At 39.6% G+C, this 23,378-nt stretch overlaps 1 protein-coding gene across 1 annotated transcript in view; it reads left to right on the top strand.

The window, feature by feature from the left end:
• The window catches only part of LOC114460638 (disheveled-associated activator of morphogenesis 1-like), a 52,559-nt gene extending 30,573 nt beyond the window's left edge, over positions 1-21,986 (top strand). The window contains exons 17-26 of the mRNA XM_028442542.1: positions 318-421; positions 10,327-10,411; positions 10,549-10,655; positions 12,347-12,435; positions 14,035-14,203; positions 14,272-14,379; positions 17,071-17,131; positions 17,213-17,347; positions 20,859-21,029; positions 21,096-21,986. Of these exons, the coding sequence (XP_028298343.1) occupies positions 318-421; positions 10,327-10,411; positions 10,549-10,655; positions 12,347-12,435; positions 14,035-14,203; positions 14,272-14,379; positions 17,071-17,131; positions 17,213-17,347; positions 20,859-21,029; positions 21,096-21,305 (1,239 nt within the window). The 3' untranslated portion in view covers positions 21,306-21,986. The remainder of the gene's footprint in view (positions 1-317; positions 422-10,326; positions 10,412-10,548; positions 10,656-12,346; positions 12,436-14,034; positions 14,204-14,271; positions 14,380-17,070; positions 17,132-17,212; positions 17,348-20,858; positions 21,030-21,095) is intronic.
• The last annotated feature ends 1,392 nt before the right edge of the window (positions 21,987-23,378 follow it).

The following is a 23,378-nucleotide window of genomic DNA, read 5'->3' as shown; positions in this document are numbered from 1 at the left end:
GCTTTAATCTTCCTGCAGACATTTAACAAGTTATGAGGCTTGAAAAAAAAAAAAAAGAGAAAATGGTTTTTATATTTTTCATGTGACTAGAGAAAAAATAATAAACAGCAATTGATTATAAGACACAGAGGCAAGCTACAATGGCCTCATGTGAAGGATTTTCAATATCCGCGAGTGGTGAAATACATGTATTTATTTATAAAAGTATGCTGTTCTGGGTCTTTGTATTTGAAAGCAACAAAAAGGTTTATTATCATCCTTTCACAGCCTTTGATTCAGGCTTAATGTGCTTTTCTGGTGTGTGTGTGTGATTACAGAAAGACAAAGACACAGAGGATGATCACACACTTACTAAGAAAGTGAAGGAGCTGTCGTTGATCGACGGGCGCAGAGCACAAAACTGCAACATTCTCCTGTCCAGGTTGGTGTGTTTGAGTGAGAAGCTTGTGTTTATGAACTATCTGTGATTCCATATACAGTATTTGTTTTAATTTAACCTTCTCAGTCAGCATCTTAACCTTTGGAGCATCTTTGTGACCAAAAGTGACTTTTTGGGTGTTTTTATTTGTTTGCCTCTCAATATTGCAGTCATTTTTATGGCTAGCTGTATGAAATGTTGCCATTATTGTTTGTTTTAAGTTTATTTGCTTAATTCCAAAGTCCTGCGTATTAGAAGAATAAAGAAAAGGAGATACAGTATGCATCATATTGACACCTAATATTGACCAAATTTACCTGATTGACTGCCATTATAACCATTTTTTTTTTTCCATATACTGTAATCATGACATATCATGATGCTTTTTCAATTAATAGCTAATAGATCAAAGACACTTTCAAAATAAAGGGAAAATATGTTTAAGGTGTAAAGACCCTCTACAAACCACAGACCATCGCATAAAGTTTTAGGGAAATTTCAGGAAATGCCTGGATTTCTAATCTTGCAAAATAAACAAGGTGTACAAGTGTATTGTGCGAAACATAATAATACATTAAAATCAATTCTGCTATTAATTAATGACACAATCAGGGTTGTAATACTTTCTTAAGAAATATTTCATTTTTGTTATACTGGAATTTAGGAAACATAAAAAAGGTTTGAAAATGACAATAAATGCTATATTTATGTGTGGCAATGTTTATGGGGACAACGCCACCTGGGGGCCGGCACCCCAGGATATAAACTTCAATGAGATGGGCACAAGAGTAAATAAAAACCCACAGGCAGAGTGCAAGATTCCAATCAATTAAAACTACTTCATTAACAATAAGACAGACTGAACACAGGAAAAAATGGTATGAGGACCTGCAAAGGAAAAAGACAGGGCTGGGGGACAGCGGTAACAAAAAGGGGAGGATCCAAACTACACAGCACCCGTGAAACAGCAAACCAAAAGTGAAAGACAAGGGAACACCACCACCACGGAACCGCTGTCGCCCAAAGGCCCCCTGCACCTGTCAAACAAAAAGAAAACACAATTAAACGCATGCAGTAATGGCAGCCCTCATACCACCATAAACAAAAAGACAATAACCAAACCCAAATCAACCAGACAGAGCAACAAATGGAAAATAAGAACTGAACAAAGATTACATCAATAAAACACATTGGTTCATAAGGAACAAAAATAATAATGAAAACAAATGAAAAATCAACGTTGAGTTCCAGGAGCAGAACAGGACAGAGTCAAAGCAGCCACAGACACCAACTGGGATGAGCCACAACAGTGATGTGATTGAATAAAAAGACAGAGCCAAAACAGCAGCGTGGAGAATAGGCGGCTGACGGCCGCACACTGTCAAATAAACAAATCGATAAATCAATAACTAATCTAAAATAAAAATATTAATTTAGAGCTGAAATCATACTTACAACCCGTAGATCAGGTTGGTGCATTACACTACAGGAGGAGATAAACATATGGCTCAGACTCCACAAAGGAGGGCTAGAAAAGATATAGAATGAACTTCCCCAGAGCATCCTTTGCTCACCATAAGGCAGACAACAAAATGGTCCAGCTGCAGAACCTCCACGCTCAGCTCCAGAAGTGACGTCAGGAAATGAAGAAAAAAATACAAAATAAAACTGATACTATAGCCATGTTAGCTAGGCATTTCCGGAAAGTTTCTCTGCATTTTAATACCTTTGTTAACCGAATTCCTCAGCAGTGTTATAAAGTATAATGCACCTCATCAACAACATATAAATTGATCAGCATTTCCGTGAATGATTTCGATTATTTGGATTTCCTCTAGAGACACAATTGTTTTAATTGTGCTGCAGTCCTATCACAACCTCTTTGTTTTAACCTTAAAACAGGGATAAATTCAATGTTTAAAGATTCACAGCATTGTGAATACCTTAAAACTTTAAGTACAACACATGGAGGTAAAATATTTCATAAAGTCTGTTTTATGATAACTGTGTCACAGTTATGTATATTTATATATATTATTTTTTGTGATTAAAGTAATTCTTACAGTCCAGAGCTAATTGTTTTATTAAACAATATCAAAACGTTCAATTTGTGTTAACGTTTTACGTATAATAACATAACACTAGAAATAATTAACCATATGCAGAATCACATGGCTTGATAATCACTCTATATTGTCTTTAAGTAAAAGCACAGCTTATAGCTCAGATCTAGTTAAAGTAGACCTCAAGGAATATAGTTATTACTATATATATCATGAATCTAATATTAACATCAGTAAAATATACATTTTGTTACAGTTGTGAATAGGCATACTGTTATTAACCTATTAGGTATACAATGCCAGATACAAATACATTTAAACCACTAAAACTTACCTTGGCGAACACTAACAGTAAATGTTACAAAAATCCTCCTACAATTTTGTTCCAAAGAAGTATCAAACCAATATTGTTTAAATTATAAGTAAGTAATGTGGATAATAATTTGCTAACTAAAAACACAAATACTGTAAGTGGTTGACGAAAAGCAATATTTAGTCAAATTAAGTTATGTAAGATCAATCTGATTTAACAAAGGTGGATTCAGATGACCATGTGGCAGCTGTACAAATGGTAGCCAGGGAGGCACCTTGCCATAAGGCCCAGGAAGTAGCCATGCCACGAGTCGAGTGTGCCCGAATCCTGGACGGGACAGGCACCCCGAGCGTACATACGCCTGCTGAATTGTCTCCACAACCCAGTGGGGTAGTCTGGATTTTGACAGCGGCATGCCCATTTTGCTCCTGTCAAAGGAGACAAAAAGTTGATCTGTCTTCCTATAGGGCCGTGTTTGCTGGATGTACTCCGCAAAAGCCCTAACCGGGCATAGCATAGCCAGACGCGGGTCCTCTTGGCCTCCCTCAGAGGTGGTAAGAGAGCGCAGCTCAATTGACTGGGACAGGTGAAACTCGGATAAAACCTTAGGCAAAAAAGCTGGGTTCGGACGGAGAATTACACCCGACCCCCCCTGGCAAGAACCTGCAACAGTCGCTGTGAACTGACAGTGCATGGAGCTCACTTACTCTCTTAGCGGATGTTATCGCCAACAAAAATGCAGTCTTGAGGGAAAGCCACTTCAACTCTGCCACCCCAAGAGGTTCAGCCACTGATGTGCTAGAACATCCCATCCCAGAGGCGGATCGTCGTTCCTGAGAGAGAAGAAGAGTCGGCAATGTGTCGACTCCCTCGAAGCAAACAGTTCGACCACTGCCCTGCCAAAGCGAAGCCAAATCTCCTCGACTACCTGAGGATGATGCCGCCACTCCCCCGGATGGGGACCCTGAGTGAGCAAAAGAGGGGGTGAGCCCACTGCCACAGTTGGGTTGCCAGCTTGCAAAGGGCAGAGGACCCAAGCCCCCCCTGCCTGTTGATGTATGCTGCAGTCACAGTACTGTCTGTCCTGACAATGATGTGGTAACCCCTCAACCGTGGCAGGAACTGCCAAAGTGCGAGGAGGACAGCTTTCATTTCCAGCACATTTATGTGTTGGGTTACCCAGTGGCCAGTCCAGTGCCCTTTGATCCCTCAGCCTTCGTGGACAGCTCCCCAGCCTACTAGGGATGCGTCGGTGAATACGAGCTGGCGATAGATCACGGCTCCAAGAGTGCTCCCTCTTGCTATTTGGCCGAGTCCCTCCACCAGCGAAGGGCCTTGTGGAGTCCCTAAGAGACCACCACTGGGGTACGGTGGGACTTCTGTGGACAAAGGCCTGTTCTCGACGGGCACCTTTGAACAGGCCGCATATGCAGGAGAGCGAGAGGGACTACTTGCACCATGGCAGCCATTAGACCCATGAGGCGGAGACAAAGACCCCAATTGATCAGAGAGTGTAGCCGGAAGTGGCTTAGGCAAGCCATAAAGGTCTGCTGCCTTTCTGGAGTCAGCACAATGGTCCCCCTCCTGGAATCCATGACCATGCCCAGAAATACTGTCACCTGTGAAGGTCGAAGCCTGCTCTTTTTGCTGTTCAGCTGCAGGCCCAGCTTGTGAATGTGCTCCAAGAGGAGAGCCACATGATGGCAGCATTGTTCCTCTGAGCTTGCGCATAACAGCCAGTCGTCCAGATAGTTCAGGATACTGAGCCCTTGGTGTCTCATGGGTGCAAGGACTGCATCCATACACCGGGTAAATGTACGGGGAGCCAGAGATATACCGAAGGGAAGCACCTGAAATTCGAATATCCTGCTCTCAAAGCCGAACCGCCAGTGGCCCTGCCAGATTGGTATCTGGAAGTAAGTATCCTTGAGGTCGATAGTCGCAAACCAATCCCTCGTAGAGATGGCTTGCCAGACCCTGGGAATTGTCAGCATCCTGTACCTCAGGGGACGGAGATATTTGTTGAGCCCTCTGAGGTCCAGAATAGGACGAAGGCCCCCATCCCGCTTTGGGACCAGGAAGTAGTGGGAGTAGAACCCAGCCTGGTGGTCCTCGTGCCTCACCTCTCTTATCGCCTTTTTCTCTAGGAGGGTGGCCAGCTCTTCCCACAGTATACAAGCGTGCTGAGGGTCGTGTACTGAGGTGAAGGTGGCTGACTTTGTTACAGGCGGTTTGTGGAAAAACTGCAGGCGGTAGCCATGGGACATAGTTCTCACCACCCATGGGTCCGCGCCCAGGGCTAGCCATGCCGCTCTGTGATGGGCTAACAGAGAGTGGCTGGATAGCCTCCCTGAACTATCAGGAAGGAGGGGGGAGCTTTGAGGACCCCTGACCCAGAGAAGTGGGTTGTCCACCTCTCCCCCGGCGGGGAGTGCCACGGCAGCAAGAGGCCTCCAGATGAGGCCTGAGGTCCCCATGTCCCCATTGTGGGACATGCGGTGTTGGGCGAGGCATTGAGGCTCTTGGTTGCCTTGACCCTCTAGCCCTCCTATGTAAGTCGTCAGAGACTGCTTGCGCACAGCGGCAACTTTCCTGACCATCCATAATCCTGCAATTCTTGCTAGGGTAGCCCTATTTAAGACAGAGCTGGAGGGAGAGACCAGTGGCGTGAGAGCCATGTCCACAGAGGGGAGCGGCCCCAGGCAATTTGCACGCTGTCCTGCATGTTAGACAATATCCGACATGATGCAGACCACCTGTGTGTAGCCGGTGCACTGAATTGGTTGCACACTAATTCCTTAAAATCAGGCAAAAGAGGGACTTGCATTGGTGTAGCAGGGGCCTCTCCAACCTCCTCAAACCAATGCCAATTCCTGCCCATGAACAAGGTCACATTCCTCAGAAGAGAAGACAGTCTCCACATCCACGTCCTCCCCTTCTTCCTCCTCCTCCTCCAACTCCGGAGTCGAGGTAGAGAGTGGGCTGGTCTGAGGACGGACTGACGGAGGCTCGATAACAGGGAAAGGAAGGATAGCCTGCCATGACTCTGAACACTCCCCCCTACCCCGCACAGGCTCCACCCTTCTTCTAATTTTCCCACTGGAAACAGCATGAAGATGGGAGCCTGCCCGTTTCAGTGCAAAAAACCGACAACGAGCCTCTCTTGTGCGTGCGTGCAGGCATGATAAAGCAGTCCATACAGGACTCTGGACTCTCCTTTGATAATATTGCATGTTGGTGACCTAAACACAACACACACATGCACAGCCGCGAGCAGCGGAGCTCAGCGGAAGGTCCACCAGGCGCGTCAACTGCACCACAGCAATACGCCGTTAAGAACCTTGGGAGATGCCAATTTAACCGGGCTGGAGCCTCGACCCACTGTTAGCCGACTTGAGAGTCTGCGCTCAACACGGGGCCCCACCAAGTGCGTCAGCTGCACCACAGCAATACGCCGGTATCGGGGATCACAGCCACAGAAATCAAAAGTTTTTTTTTTTTTTTTAAATAAACACCACTAACGGATAAGGAAACAGCAATCCAGGGAGGCAGACAGACGCCCAACCACAACAGGTAAGTGGATATATGCTGTAACCCACACACAGAATTTTCTACAACGGATTAACACACTGCATCCTGACTGAGTGGAGATCAAACAATCACTGAATCCACGCCTGCACAGGTGTTTTATAGGTAACCTGTGGGGCGTGGCCGGGCAAGCCGGAGTGTCTTAAATTATTACCCATGTACCCTCTGACGGGCAGGGGGGTCATTCCCCATACATATGAAATATGTATCTGGTTGGAGGGATAGTCTCAAGACGATAGAGAAACACGTAGATGGTGATCGATTGTGATGTGCACCTGATTGGTGTGTGTGTGTGTGTGTGTGTGTGAGACTCTCTACCTTGGACTCTCATCTCTTCCATTGGTTCTCTCTCACACACGCGCGCTGCTGAGAAATGTGCAGCTTTCAACACAGCAGCCATTGCCATCAATAACTTTCGGGTGAGGTCTGTCCGATCTAAATAGCGAACGGTCAAACTAACATGAAAATAAATGTTTCGAAATGTTATCACCAAATAAAGAACAGTAAAAAAGTATTTTTCCTCAAAAGAGAAAAGAGAAGTCCACGGAGCTCGTGCACACACCGGAAGTGAGCTGTGCAGTGAAATAGATATAGATGGTGCACTAGCGCCCCCTCACACCCTGAGGTCAAAAACTGAATAGGTTTCATTTCGGGGCCGTCCAGAAGTGAAATAAAATTAAAATAAACATTTTGAAATGACCAAATTACTCCAAAAAAACAGATACACACACTCAGGGTATTTGGAACCCGTTGACCGAGTTTCAGGTCGAACTGGCACCGCGTCGGGGAGATATTTGCTCCTCACACACACACACACACACACACACACACACACACACACACACACACACACACACACACACACACACACACACACACACAGACCTCCCTTGCTTTTATAGGTAGATGTACAACATTAAGGTGCTCTCCATGAATGAATGACATAAAACACACACTAAATATAATACTGGAAAAGGAAATACGTATAAATATATAATACTAAAAAACTACTCAGCAAACTATATACATTACAATACACACAATATACAAATCTAAAGTGAACAGTTAAGAAATAAATAAATATGACTCAGTGTATTACACTTTGATGTGGATTATTGCACATGTAGTTTGAGTCATGGGAGGAAAAAGGTTATTTTTTGTTCTGGGTTCTCGTGGCCCAGGGATACAAACTGTCATTCTGGCGGTGGAGCTTTGATTGATGTGTATCTCCTTCTGAGGGGAGCAGGGTGGGAGGGGTCAGAGAGGATGGGTCTGATGGTAAAAGGACGATACTTTCTCCACGAGGTAACCATTGATGATGAGACTAGCGTAGTCTACCGAGTTCCTCCTGAAGATGAAGGTGTTGTGTGTTTCTTTTGAATATGTGTAGGGACATTTATTCGGCATAATAAGAGGCTACAGTGAGGATATTTTACCAGTTTAGACCGTACTTTAGGTGAAAGAGTGGGGGGAACTGGTGTAGCTGTTGAAGCAGGTTGGGAAGGAGAAGGAGTGACTAGGATAGGTTCAGTAGAGGTAGGTAGGCGTTGGGCACGGCTGCAGATATTGAAGTGTACTTGCATGTGACCCACATCTCTGCACTGTAAAGTGCAACAGCAAATCAACAGATCTAAAACAAATAAAAACAAAATAAAAAGATTACTACAGACAAAGATGGAGTATTTTTTTTTAATCAGCTTTGATATCAGATGTACATTTACACAATAGGCATGTGAATCTTACCTTTAAATGCTATTGTATTTTTTACATGTGCATCAAAGTGCTTCTCCAACTTCTAAAGCTTAAATGACTTCAGTTTCGGACAAATGGAGCAGTGATAACGCTCGTTGTGCAGCAGTTCACCTCAGGTTTCAAGTTGCTGACAAAAATAAAAACATGCATCTGAAAAATAAAAACGTTTAAAACATTAAGCATCAGTGAGTTAAAAAGCTTCATTTGGAAAAAGTTGCTTTAGAGAAAACATAAGATTTGTTCAGAGAATATTTTTTATGTAACATTCAACACACAACCTTCAAATCTACATTTAAAACGCATAAAGAATACATTTACATTACAACAAACCTCTGCTAAATAAGACCAACCATGCCATCCTTTTTTAATGGACACACAAATACAACAATAAATCAAATTACAGATTTTAATATTTCCTGGTATACTGTGAAACCATTATTATAAATACACACCCGATTACGACTGTTCTTACAATCTAATGGTATCAAAAGTAACCGTTGCAACTAAATTCAATGCCATGACAAATAATAGAAAGCTTTTCCATTTCATCTATTTGAAAAAAAACTAAGCCACGTTAGCTTGGCCCTATAAATATAAAAAATGCTTAGTGCTAGTGTAATTATTGTATTTTACATCGACAGATCATCTGAAGAAACTAATAGTAGATAGATAGATAGATAGATAGATAGATAGATAGATAGATAGATAGATAGATAGATAGATAGTTTTATTGATCCACTGTCATGGCTGTTCACATCAGATACAGATACAGTAAAAAAAAAGACAAACGGCAACACACAGAAAACTCCAAAAAAAACCGCCAAAAACTAGTTCAATGAAGATAAATAAGCAATAAAATAACAGAAGCTATATATAAAATGATATATAATTAGAAAAATATAAATATAAAAAATAATATAAAAGGTATAAATGATACAGGTTATATACATATTTACAGGCGGGGCAAGGAGATATATTTACATATTTAGTACAATGCCCCAGACCGTTTTATTGTACATCGTACAGCGGTGGGGATCAATGACCTATGGTCACTACACCCACAGTGTAGGACTGAGTAATTGTCAGTCTGTACACTGCAAGTGTCAAGGATTAATAATTTTATCGATCTATTCACATAAAAAACTCTTAACCTACCATGAGTTCTCAGAAATGCAGCGGATCTGACGATAGAAGAAGAGTAGCTTCTTTGGTTGTTAACGGCATTTGGCACCCAAAATATTGCATTACTGCCAAGTTTAGGAGAAGAGCTGCTGTGCAGGAGCCTTTATATGGAGGGTTAGCTTCCGGAGCTGAGTGTGGAGGAGCTGAGCGTAAAGGAGCTGCACAATCCAGCGCCCTACCTGCAAGATCAGTACTGTGGACACACACAGACTCCAGGAAGCAGCTCCGCTCCTAACCACACCACGCCACTACAACGGAGGGAAACAGGAGTAAACACAGCGCATGCATACCTTATTATGCACACGGCTTCGCACCAGCACAGGGGCAAACTCATTTTCTCTGTAAATGAGTTTGTGTAGTGTTCATTCAAGTTTGTAAAGACTGTTAAAATTACCTTCATATACACAGGGTGTGGCAAAAGTACTAGTCTTCAGTACTCAAGTAAAAGTACAGGTACTTGAATAAAAAATGACAAGTAAAAGTATTGAAGTGGCTACCTTACTTGAGTAAAAGTAAAAAAGTACATGCTACTAAATGTACTTAGTAGTACATACGTTAAAAAAAAGTATAACAAATGTCCCTTCAATAATAAGATAGGGTTTTTTAACCAGCAAAATCCATCTCTTTTATTCTATTCTGTTACCTTAGAACACATGGATAGTTTAGCACTCATTATAGATACAATTTGAAAAAAGAAAAGAAAAATGCAAATGCTCAATAAAACCCAGAGCAGCTTTGAGTTTAACATTTTTGTTGGTTTGCGTCTTTTTACGTTGTGAGGTCATCTTTGAAGGTCTTAAAAGTAACAAGCTCATTTTTAAAATGTAAGGATTAGAATGTACAGATATTTGTTTAAAAAAGTAAAAGTAAGAAGTTGCCAATAAAATAGGTATTGTATTCAAGTACCAAGTTGAACAAAATGAAACTATTTCTTTCATATGATCGACATTTAAAGCATTATACAGTATATGAATCAAATAGTTTAAAATGCATGACGCTTTGTTTTTCAGGCTTAAACTGACAAATGAGGAGATCCAAAATGCCATACTGACCATGGATGAACAGGAGGAGTTACCAAAAGATATGCTGGAGCAGGTTTCCTAAACACAATCTCACTTCATAGTTTAAATCTATCATTTACATTCTAACTGAAAGACTGTCTATAGAGTTAAAAAAAAAAAAAAAAAAAAAAAAAACCATAATGACAATGTTCGGTCTTTGTTTTTGTGAAGCTCTTGAAGTTTGTGCCTGAGAAGAGTGACATTGAATTATTAGAAGGACATAAGCATGAGTTGGATCGCATGGCCAAGGCCGACCGCTTCCTGTACGACATGAGCAGGTAATCACTCACATGTTTTAACACTGGGGGGCGGATTCGCTAAAGGTTTAGCGTTTCCCTCTAATGAATATGTAAAGTAGATGGATTTCACAAGGGGAGCAAAAAAATGGGAGGGGGAAATGCAAATAAATTAATGCAGTGGACAAAATGCAATTCATCAAATCTGGAGCTGTGTGCGGTGACTGTGTTCTGCTCCGAAAGCAGTACGACTCACATTCAGGTGCAAACTCACACACAGAGATCAGCTGAATGAATGTTGACACAATACACAGCAGAGATGGAAAAAAGGCTCCAGTTAACCTTTCTAGTATAAGAAAAAAAAATTAAAACAATAGTTAATATTAACAGCCACTAAAAGAAAATGCAGAGTAAAGTGTGTGTGAGGGAGAGAAACATGAGGCTGTATTAAATCAGATCAATGGCATCAACAGATCAATCGAACAGTTTCTGTCCCAATCTGCCTGTTTTCCATGGACAGAGACAAAGTTACAGGAACTGACGGAGCAGACACATTAAATTAGGGGGAAAAATATCATCAACATTTTTATTTGTCATCTTGTGTTTCTGTGCACTCACCTCTCCACGTTGAACGAGCAAAATGTTCATTTAAATAGGGTGGTCTGAACCACGTCTATACGTGCACCTATTGTGGAGCAATGTTAGTGAATTCCCCACAGCATGTGAGGAAACAGCGTCACCAAAGGATTAGGGATGCATCTGGTTTACTGCCCTTTATTTCAGATCTTAGTGGATCTGCCCCATAGTATTTAGAAAAAGACTTCTAACAGTCTGTAGCAAAAAACAGAACAACTAGTTGGAATATGCTGACAACAGCAAGATCACTCAGAGTCAAATCTCCTCTAAACTATAAATCTGCTCTTTTCCAGATATTGTCATCTGGATCAATGGTCCTGATCACCTTGATCATTTACATTTTAAAGGCTTGAAACACATTTATATCCCATTGATAACCAAAGGTGTGGACTTGGGTCACACATTTGATGACTTTAGACTCGACTTGACAACATCATGAAGAACTTGTAACTCGACTTTCATCTTGAAAACGACTACTGAGTCGAGAAGACTTGACTTCTTTCCCTTCCGTGACAAAATATTTTATTATTAATAAGCAACAAGTCTGCTGAAGCCCTTGGGGATACCCCCCAATGAAGTTTTTTCAAAAAGTAGGTGTTTCCATTACCAGTTTTTATTGAACTATTTAGATTTTGGAATGGAAACACACAGAAGACAAACAGGACTTTCTTCTTCTACTTTCTTTGTTATTGGTGTGTTGCAACCAACTTGAACAGGTGCATATTGCCACCGACTGTAAATATTTTGTTTCATTACTTTAAAGCTCTTCCCGCTGCAGTACTTATATGTGCTGCAACAAGAACCACAACAAGAATCACATCACTCAGGACTTTGATTGACGGCTCCACCTTTAAACAAACTGACAGCCAATCAGAAAGCAGCTGAAAACATCCAGCTGGGCTGAGACGTGCGCACACTAGCATATACAGTATCTTGATCTGGATCCCCTCCAAAATTGAATGAAATCTTTCCTGGTTTAAGATCTATCTTTGGTAAAATACGAGCTCTTTAGTGGAGCAAATGAGATCCAGCATCAGGTCAGAACTCGTTCAACGCTTAATCACAGTGTATAATTTCTTTTTCCTCTTTCCACCTAGAATCAGTCATTATCAACAGAGGCTCAGGACTCTTTACTTCAAAAAGAAGTTTGCTGAAAGACTCGCTGATGTCAAACCTAAAATCAAAGGTATGTCAACTCAGTGACCACATGGTGTGCGAAGGATGGTGTTCACTCTCTCACTGTGGGAAAGATCATTGTAACGACACTATGCTTTGAGGGTTTGCATGTTCTTCCAGAGCAATGGGTTTAATATATTATACAGTGCAATATTACCTGCTGCACTGTACACTGTATATATGTATATATATTTATCTTTATCTTTATTTATCCTCTATCCCTTATTTTTCCGTTTTCCTTATACTTATCACTATTATTATTATTGCTGCTGGCTTGTGTTTTAGTTTTTTTGTTCCACGCACCGACTATCAAGTCAAATTCCCTGTGCTGTATTTTTTTTTTTTTTTTAAACTGTACTTGGTAAAATAAACTCATATTCATATATATTTCACATTCTGATTCTGATTACTCAGAAATGTTCATCTGTATTTATTAGGTACAATTCAGTTTCTTTACATAATTTCATTTAAACTTGAAAAAAAAAAAAAAAGTTTTTAAATGAATGTCTGTGTTGGATTTTCTTCATGTGTGCGTTAGCTTGTGAATGAAGCCATCAACAGGAGTTGATGGATGGATGGATTAATGGGTGGCTCATAGGCAGAAAAAAAATAATTAAACATATAGAATGTCTCGAAATTCCCGCCAACCACAATGTGTGAAACATATACAATAATGCTCAAATGATTTGTAACATAATTGATAATGTTTACTACAAATTATTGCGTCGACGCATCGTTTAATGTTGTAAATTCATGAGAAAATCAGGCCGGCGGCCGCTTTCTGCTTCATTTTTTACTGCAGTGCCATACATGAACTGCTGTGTTATTATTTATGATGTTCTACATGATATATCATACAACACTGGATACATGTGTTTTATTATGAACAAAACACTTTAACATGGAGGGATAGACTTGCTGGCAGTTGTAAATCACTAAGTTAGATGCAGGTAAGGATAGTATAAAAAGGATATATAATGAATAAAAGCTTTTAAAAGTCCAGCAACATTGTTATGGCATTAAAAGTATCTAAAAACCTTACTCCGCCTTCGCTGAACGCTGAATGCATGCACACTCCCGGCGGCCAGTGGATGCCGATTTTGTCGGGGAGGGGGGAGTAGATCGGAACAGCGCCGATCAATCCACAGCTTTATATCGGAACAAGTGCGCACTAAGCGCAGGGTTTGTTCATTCTTTGTTCCAGTCACTTGTTTTCTCAGTGCATCACTAGAAACAACAGACTTTTATGTCTACGGATCAGCCGCGGTGTCCGCCATGTTGTAAACAAAGCTCTGAGCTGCTACGGCAAGCAGGAGGGTCAAATGTCATCACCCTGCTGTAGTGCTTTAAAACTTTTGTACTTGGTTTTATTTTGTGAACCTTTAAATGTTATTTCGCATTTTCTTATTTCCTAGTCACTGTGTTTTTTGGCACTGAAAATATTTGCATATTATGTACATTATATTAAGAATTGGGAAAACTGTAATTAAAACTTTTGACTACAAGGGGGAGCAATGCCCCTCCTGCCCCTGGCAAACTCTGCGTATGGTATGGATGTATGGATGGATGTATATATTTATGAGACACATGTCTGATGTCCATCCTTCAGATATCAGCCTTGCATCCAGAGAGGTTCTCCAGAGTGGAACGCTGCGACAGCTGCTGGAGGTGATTCTTGCTTTTGGGAACTACATGAACAAAGGTTACAGAGGGAACGCATATGGATTCAAACTGTCCAGTCTCAACAAGATTGCTGATACCAAGTCTAGCATAGACAGGTAGCGCCCACTGAAGCACTTTGTAAAGCTGCACACTTCTTCACTGGACACTGGTTGTGTGTTTGTAGGAACATTACTCTGCTCCACTACATGATAACTGTGCTGGAACAGAAATACCCGAGGGTGGCAGCGTTCAGTGAGGAATTATGCAATGTGCCAGGAGCTGCAAAAGTCAGGTAAGTAGCACAACATAAAGGTATACATTCATTAAACACATCAACTTTCAAGGAACTTTTGAAAGAAAATGTTTTCTCATGTCGAAGTTGGAGACAAACTACTCTTACTTTGAAAACAACTGGACTTACTAAATTAATACAGGAAAGAACAAATAGTTTGTGCGTTTGTGTTGTTGTTGTTTTCATTTTGGGATGTTTTTATTGTTGTTTTGCTCATTTTTGGAGAAATTTTAATTATTTTTGCATTCATTCTGTATATTTATGTTGTCATCTGTGTTTTGGGGGTAATTTTGTGTGTTTTTGTTGTTGTTTTGCACATTTTTGGAGTCTGTATGTTTTTTTATTATCATGTTTTGTGTGTTTTTATTGATGTTTTGTATGTTTCGGAGTAATTTTATGTTTTGGTCATTCTGTGAATTTATGTATTGATTTTTGGTTTTTGTTGTTGGTTTGTTTTTTGAGGTAATTCTGTTTGTTCTTTTTTGTTTTGTTAATTTTATAGTCTTTTTGTATATTGTATATATGTAATTTTATGTATTAGTGTGATCATTTTGTGTACTTATGTTGTCATTTTGTGTTTTTGGAGTCATTTTGTGTCTCTTTGTTGTTGTTTTGATAATTTTTCTCACATCATGTGTATTTTTTGTAATTTTGTGTATTTTTGTGGTCCTTTTGTGCAATTGTGTTCTCATTTTGGGTTTTGGGGGTAATTTCTGTATTTTTAATGTTGTTTTGTATTTTTTGTGTCTTTTTGTATGTTTATAAGGACATTCTGTGTGTTCATGTTGAAATTTTGTGTTTTGGGGATAATTTTGTCTGTTTTTGTTCTTGTTTTGCTAATTTTGTAGTATATTTGTATAATCTTCCTCACGTGTGTTTTTGTTGATGCTTTGGAGTAATTTTATGTATTATTGTGGTCATTTTGTGTGCTTATGTTGTTAATTTGTGTTTTTGAGGTAGTTTCAATTTTATTGTTGCTTTGTTTGTTTTTGGAGTCATGTTGTGTGTTCACTTACTGTCTGTCTTAGACTCTGTGAAGGAAAATTTCTTTTTACAATATCATTTTACAGCTGAATTAATATTTGCTTCTTCACCTCATCATTAAAATCAAATGTCTCTATTTGTAAGACTAGTACAGTGCCTGTGTATGTATTCATATAGTGGATTATGGGCATAATAATAACATACTTTGTAGCATTATAAAGGGGTATTTTTGCAGCTGCAAAGTAAAATAGCGTGTGCAATTTCCCTGGTTTAACTCTATGAAACATGCGCATGATGATGGTGTTGTTTTTTTTACTCATTTTTATATTTTTTTTGTTTGGTGTATTTTTCTGTAATATATGTTTTTTTTGGAGTCATTTTGTGTATTTTTGGAGCCTTTTTGCATATTGTTGTGCATTTCTGTTGTTGTTTTGTGTACTTCCTGTATAAATATTGTTTAGTTTTTTGTTTTACATCATTTGTGCATTTTTTGTATAATTATTGTTTTTTGTTGCCTTAAGTAATGTGATTCTAGAGTCATTTTGTATCTTTTGTTAGTGTAGTTTTTTGTATTTCTGTTGTCTTTTGTGTATGATTTGTAGAAATGTTTAATTTTGTGTATTTTTAGTCATTTTCATATTTTTGTTGTCGTTTGGTGTGTGTGTGTTGGGGGAAGGCTGGTGAATCCATTCTAAATTTATGTGCACCAGTCCATCCACGTGTACCTGCCTGCCTAACTTTCACTAAACTTATCTATTTTAAGTAGTTAGGTGTAGTGGCAGGTGTGACATGAGTGAAGCTGCAGTAATCAGGCGCGTTTTTTTGTCATTTTTTATTTTTTTTAGTTTTTTGGAGTTTGGTATTTTTGTATCTTTCTATCTTTCTGTTGTGTTTTCGTTTATTTTTTTGTATAATTATTGTTTTTGTTGCCACACACGGCACCACAGAGAATCTGCAGTTTTCCAGATGCAGTATTGAGCGAATTGAGTTCAATACCCACTCTAGTGAAACAGCGATTTAGTGAGCAATTACACGAACAGTTATATGGTTTAAACAATGGGAAACTTGTCGCTTAAAGACTCACCAGTGGCTGACGGTTTCAAATGACTTATTCAGAGAGCTCCCATTTTTGAGAAGCGATGACAGCATGGCAGGCACAGTTATGGAGACGGAAAAGGAAGTGTACTTTTTTTTTTTTTAGAGGAAGTGGACTCTGTGACCCGCGACTTAAAGGAAGTTTGGGATCACATGGATAATTTTAAATAACCATGAAATATTAACTTAAAAAACTTTTATCAGTACAAAAACGTTTTTAATATTGACTTTTTTTTTTAACCCAAACATGACGTCATGAACCCGGAACCGGAAGTAGCGCGCTCAATACCGCGCTCATTATTGAGAGGGCCGTAATCTTAAAATTAATGTTTTGAACGTTTTGCGACACCATATTACTCCAAAATAACAGGTGCACACACTTGGGGTATCTGGAACCTGTTGACTAAGTTTCAGGTTGAACTCGTACCGCGTTGGGGAGATATTCACTCCACACACGCACACAGACTTTTTTTTTATTTTAGAGATAGATTAGGATAGTGGGATGCCAGTATCTTATTCATCTTCATGTGTTGCCATCATTAGTGTTATAAGAGTAGTGATGCGTTCTGGTAAAAAGACAAAGACAATCATACATTCTGTATTTCTTTACAGTATGATAGAGCTGGAGAAGGACATCAGCAGCTTGAGATCTGGGCTCAAGGGTATTGAGGCGGTGAGTAAAACACTGAGGAGAGATCAGAGCAGATGTTTGATAATTCTGTGTTTCCATCCCTTGTTTGCTGTGTGTTTGCAGGAGCTGCAGTACCAGAAAACTCAGTCCAGTCCCAGTGCAGCTGACAAGTTTGTACCAGTGGTTAGTCAGTTCATCACTGTGGCCTCCTTCAGTTTCTCTGAAGTGGAAGAATCCTTCAGTGAGTCCCAGGAACTGGTAGGTTACACCACCTGGAACAGGTCAAACACATTCATTAATTATTGAAGAAAAGAACCAGTGCTGATTAGGGTTGGGTGTTGGTTGCATTTTATATATATACCGGTGCCTGCTCTGTACTTTTTAAACTAAATTAAGTTTGAATTAATCTAGGTTAATGTCTAGCACAGACACACACACACGTAGGAGTGGGCGATATGGGGAAAAAAAAATCACATCACTATTTTTTCTTTGTAAAATCACAATCACAATATGATTTTTTTTCATTCAAATCATTTAGACTATTCTAAAGTTGTTTACCAATAAAACAACCCAATTAACTTACTTAAAATCATCGCCCTAAATGGAAAAAAGAAATAAAAGATCATGAAAGACAATGTAATTGTCAAATATTTTTTTAAATTGTATGTAAGCAACTTATCAAACTGGTTCCAAGTATAATTAACATAAAACAAAAAGGCTGACAAGTTCTTATAGTCACACAGTCTTTTTACTTTGTTTAACTAAAGTGGATTAGCATTAGCAACACTTGCAATCAAGTCAAGTCAAAGTGTTTATTGTCATCTGTACAGTTAGAAACACGTTTCCCTGTACAATGAAATTCTTGCTTTGCCGGCCGCCAGTGAATGAATAAAGGAATAAATCGAGATAAAAGAACTATAATAACTAACAGTGGCATGCAACACTGTTACTCAACAAAACCTGAACATTAAATACAAAACACCTGTACAATTAAAAAAAACACAAATATATTAACTATACAGAGGAGAGGTGATATATACAATGGTATGTGCAAAAAGCTGTTTCATAATAGAAAGACATGGTGTTAGCTGCGCATGGGCGCATCTAAAGTGCGAATGCAGGTGGTGTGCAAAGTTCAGTGGAGAAGGGGGGGGGGGGGGGAATGAATAGTTCATTAGACTCCGATCACTTATTTAGGAGTCTAATGGCCGAGGGGAAGAAGGAGTTTTTGAGTCTGCTGGTCCTGCATTTCACACTTCTGTACCTCCGGCCTGAGGGTAGAAGTGTGAACAGTCCGTGTTGGGGGTGAGTGGAGTCCTTGATGATGGCGGCAGCTCTCCTGTGGACTCTGCGCTTGTAGATGCTCTGCAGAGAGGGCAGCGGAGTCCTGGTGATCTTCGTAGCAGTCTTCACTACTCTCTGCATATACTCAGCATATCAGTCTAGTGATTTCTATTTGTTTTTGAGGTAACACACTTATATTAATAGAATCCTACTTTAAGCAGTGTTTGAACGCCTCATTTCACACAGTTTAGACAATCATATCCTTTACAAAATAAAATGTTGCTGGGTGATATGACCCAATATTCATATCTCTATATTTTTCCTCAAAATGGCAATAGGCGATATAAACCATTTATTTTTTATTATTGGTTTTACAAGAAAAACAATGATGGGTCAAAGTCAGTGGAGAAAAATGCCACAAAGACCCTTTTACTAATCACTAGCAGCACAATATCAACATTTTGTGTCACTTTTGACTTTTTCCGTCATTAAAGCCGAAATGTGAATAAATTATGTAGTGTTGCTTTTTTCAGGGCAGCTCTGAGTTTCTGAATGTCGTTTTTAAAGTAAATCACATTCAGGACACTGTCTCTTTAAGAGTGTGGAAACAGCCCTGTTAGTTTCAGCAGCAGCAGATCTCTGCTGAGGAGCGACAGAAAGTTCGTTAGAGAAGAGAAACATGCAGTGTTCCCTCAAACGTCTCTCAGTGTTTAATACTCACTGGGAGTTTCCACTGGATACGTCTCCGCTGCGCCACGGCACCGATCCAGTTTTGCCCCGCTGTCCGCCGTCTGGTAATCCCCACCGGTTGCATTTTGAATACGCCACGGTGCACTCCGGTTGGACGACCGTGATGTCACAAGACAGAGTTCTCACGATATTTATACAATCTTGCGAGAACGCAGTTAAAAGTATGTGTAATAAACACAACAATAAACAGATAAACAGGTCAATGTTCCTAACGAAGGAGAACAAGAAGGTTGGACTCTGGATTTGTCATAGACACAGTTTTTAGCAACAGCCAAAAGAGAAGAGATAAAACCAGTACAACATGAAGTAAATCAAAGTTGCTGTAGTTTACAGTGCAGTTACAGTATGAGAGGAATCAATATAGTGGATGTGATTTTGTTTTCACACATTATGACGTTTTGGTGATGTAGTTACTTGAAAGACGCATCAGACGCATATTTCTATCTGAGCCACAGTTAAAATCTCTCTTTTTCTCCTTATAATTGATGCTAGATTTGTAAGTGCAGAAAGCCTGATTTTATAAACTCCTTATATTCCTGCATTCAGAAATGATCATCGCGCATCATTATTGTCATCATCATCATCATCTGTCACCAATACGGTACCTGCACTAAAAGCGTGACGCGCTGCAGGGAGGAAATAATCCCCGCAGATCGTTCTGCTTTAAGAGGAGACAGAGCTGTTTGCAGTCAAACAGAATTATTGGCTTCCTACATAATACGCAGTTTTAAATATAAATTGTTTAATGCCTTATGGAGCTGATGTGAGCAGTATTGATCCATCCTTTTCTGGTATCCACACACATTTCACCAACCTCCATTTATGACAGCTTGTTTCACTTATCATTTATTCTTTAGAGGATCAAACTGTGGCTTTACGTTGGACATAGTATGAAAATAGTTGGACATCACTGTGGCAAAGTGGACAGAAGTCTGAGTCTGTTTTAATTAATCGAGCAGCCGCAGCTGCCGCACAACTCGAGTGCGCACAAAACAGCTCCATGACGTCTGTGTGGCGTAAAATGTAACAAAGTCCATATTTCTAGTGCAATATAATGTTTCACCTTATCGGCGTGCTGCATTTATTCCAGGGTTAGAAGCATGTAAGAGGAAACGACTTAAGCAGACGGGAGAATACACGTAAGGCATGATTTAAATGGGAACGCACACATTTCAGGGCTGCTCCAGTGCGTAACAGGAATGAAGGCGAGCAGTGACTGACTTAAGTACAGGGGGAGAATAGTGCAGCACAGCTGCACGGCTTTTTTGACTTGCGTGCATGGGAGAATAGAGCCCTATATGAATAGCTATGCCCAAAACAGCTCTGTTTGTAAAACGACCTCTGATTGGCTGAAAAAAAGTGTTGCGCTCCTTGATTTTTAAAGCTTGAACACTGAGCCAAGAGAAGGAGCAGAGATCCAGAGTCCTCTCTGAACACTTTGGATGAAATTATAATCAAAGGTTACGATGGAGTTTAGATCAAATGAAGCCAAAACAAACGTACATACTGCAGCTTTAAAAGTAAGTGTTTTTCCACCTTTTCCACGCACTTCTAAGCCCCACGAAGGTGAAACATTATATTACACTGGTGTCATTTTGTGTATTTTTTGTTGTCATTTTCTGTGTTTTTGGAGTCGTTTTAGACTGAGGGGCACGTGTGTTCATTTTTAGAATCATTTTTTTAGTTTTACGATTTCTCACAGAGAAACTAACCCTGTTAATTGTTTGTCTTGAAGTTTTTAAAAGCCTTGACACACTTTGGAGAAGCATCATCAAACCTTCAACCCGACGAATTCTTTGGAATCTTTGACTCATTCCTCACAGCCTTCGCAGAAGCCAAACAGGATAACTTAAACATGGCTAAACGCAAGGAGGAGGAAGAGAGAAGAGCGCTCCTGGATGCACAGGTTGGCATGGAGATACTCATGTTCTGCTTTAAAACAACTCCTCACTTCGTTTGTTTTCGTCTGCAGCTAAAGAAAGACAGGGAGCAGAGACGAGCCAAAACAAATGATGAGGAAGGCGGTGAATTTGATGACTTGGTGTCTGCTCTGCGCTCAGCAGAAGTGTTTGACAAAGACGTTTCCAAAATGACTCGCAGGAAGCAGCGAACACACAGCCCTTATGACAGCAGCAGGGAAAGAGCAGCAGGAAAACTGTCAGAGGACACACATAGGGACTAAAGGAGGTCAATTTTTTAACGTTCTACTCACTGGATTTACTCAAACTACTGAAAGAAAAGTTGTTTCCCTTCAGAGTTTTTAATGATGATCCTAACCACAAGAAGCTGTAATAGATTCCTAATGGCAGGTGAAAAAAGACTTTTAAGCAGCTAAAATGTTTCCTTTGGGAAGTAGAGAGAGTTCCTCATCAGCCTCTTTAGATCTAATATGTCAAACTCAAGGTCCGGGTGCCAAATCTGGCTCTTTACAGCACCCATTGGGTCTATCAGGAGAAAGATGACAGAGAAAACATGAGTCATTGTGTCACTAATTCAGTAGTAGATACTAAATATAAACCCACAATATCTTTTAATTTCTAGTTGTGGAAATTATTTCACAACTTCAAATAAACAATCTCACAAAATTACACGACAATTAGTCAAAAAATGAAGGAAATTTAAAGTGAGGATCCTGCAGGGACTGAAATCTGTCACTTATTGATTGATTGGATATAGTTGATGTTTCACTTATGTTACGTATTATTGATACGTTGAAGTACAAACTTGGGAACATTAATGGGATCATCCATTGTTTTTACAAGTTTGGTTTTAAATCTTTGAAATCTACTTATTAGAAGATCTATGTTTAACAAACACATTATTATGCACCATATTCATTTAATTGCCTTTTACTTTACAGTTTAGGAGCTTGTGTTCCACCATCTTGAAATCACGTGATTGATGTCACACGGCCTCACTGCCTGTAAACATCCCATCGAAGCATTCGGCCTGATTTTTAGATCATTTAGGAGCGTTTTTCTCTGAAAATGACAACTTATGCTGCTTTTGGTTTCTTGAAATAATCAGGAAATGTTAAAGGGCCCATGTTTCGCTAAATTGACTTTTCTGTGTTTTAAACATCATCAAAGTGAATATTCATAAGTAAGCCGCAAATCAGCCTGTTTGTGTAGAGTTGCTCAGAAAGTGACTTTTCAGTGGCTAAAACTTTGGAAAACAGGCGAGTTTGGGAAAATAAACCTCAAATACTGGGGTTCTTTGAACAAACAGAGATGGGTGAAAAATAGCATGATATGGGACCTTTAAAGATGTCGATGTAAACCTTTTGTTTAAAGAAAGAGGATAAAAACAGTTGTGACCAAAAAATAAAAAATCTTTGACTGCAGGGTGCGACAGTTCCAACTCTGAGGTTTGCTTGTAGACAATGAAGCAGAGAAGAAGAGCTCTCCTAAGGGGCCTTTTCTCTCCCTTTAACAGTCCGGGGCTGATGCTCTGGTGGCTGAAGTTAGTGAGTAATCAAAGACAGTTGTACAAACAGTGGATGATCTTTGTCTCACTTGAGATCCAACTGCTCTGTATTTGTTCCCTCGACTAAAATGAGTTTTAATTGTTTATGATGAGCTGCTGTGTCCAGGGTTGTTTAGTGGCTTCTATGATTCTTTATGATGTTGGAGGGTTTGTAACAGCAAACCTGTGTAAAGACTGTCTGTGATCACTGTTGGCTTGTTTACAATGGTTTTCATCACTGTGGATCTATTGATGCCGGAGCAATGACTAACCAAACCTAAGTGTGTTAGTTTGCAATAGTAGGGACATTAGTTTGTTTAGTTGCCCTTGAGCTAATTTTGTGCAACACTCCAATTAAACACAAAAGTTAACACCAAAAACGCACAAAGTAACAACAAAAATACACATAATGACTTCAAAAATAGTATAATAAAAACACACAAAACAAAACACAAAGGATAACAAGATCACAAAAATCAACTTCAACAACAGAAATACACAAAAAGACTCCAATAAAACACAAACAAAACCTTTGTTACCTGATAATGCTCTGATTGGGCATTATTCTAATGCTGAATGTTGATCATGTGACCCTCAGATCAGATGCAATCACATATTTGTGGCCACGCCCCCTTGTTTCTACCAGAGGCGAAAGTAACAAATTACAAGTACTCATGTTACTGTAATTGAGTTGCTTTTATGGGTACTTGTACTTTTTTGAGTATGTTTATAATCAATAATTTTACTTGTATTTAAGTATGTTTCAAAATAAGTTAAATAATTAGTTACA

Source organism: Gouania willdenowi, unplaced genomic scaffold (genome assembly GCF_900634775.1).
Source record: "Gouania willdenowi unplaced genomic scaffold, fGouWil2.1 scaffold_55_arrow_ctg1, whole genome shotgun sequence".
Classification (NCBI taxonomy): Eukaryota; Metazoa; Chordata; class Actinopteri; order Blenniiformes; family Gobiesocidae; genus Gouania; species Gouania willdenowi.
This window is presented reverse-complemented; position numbering and strand designations above follow the sequence as displayed.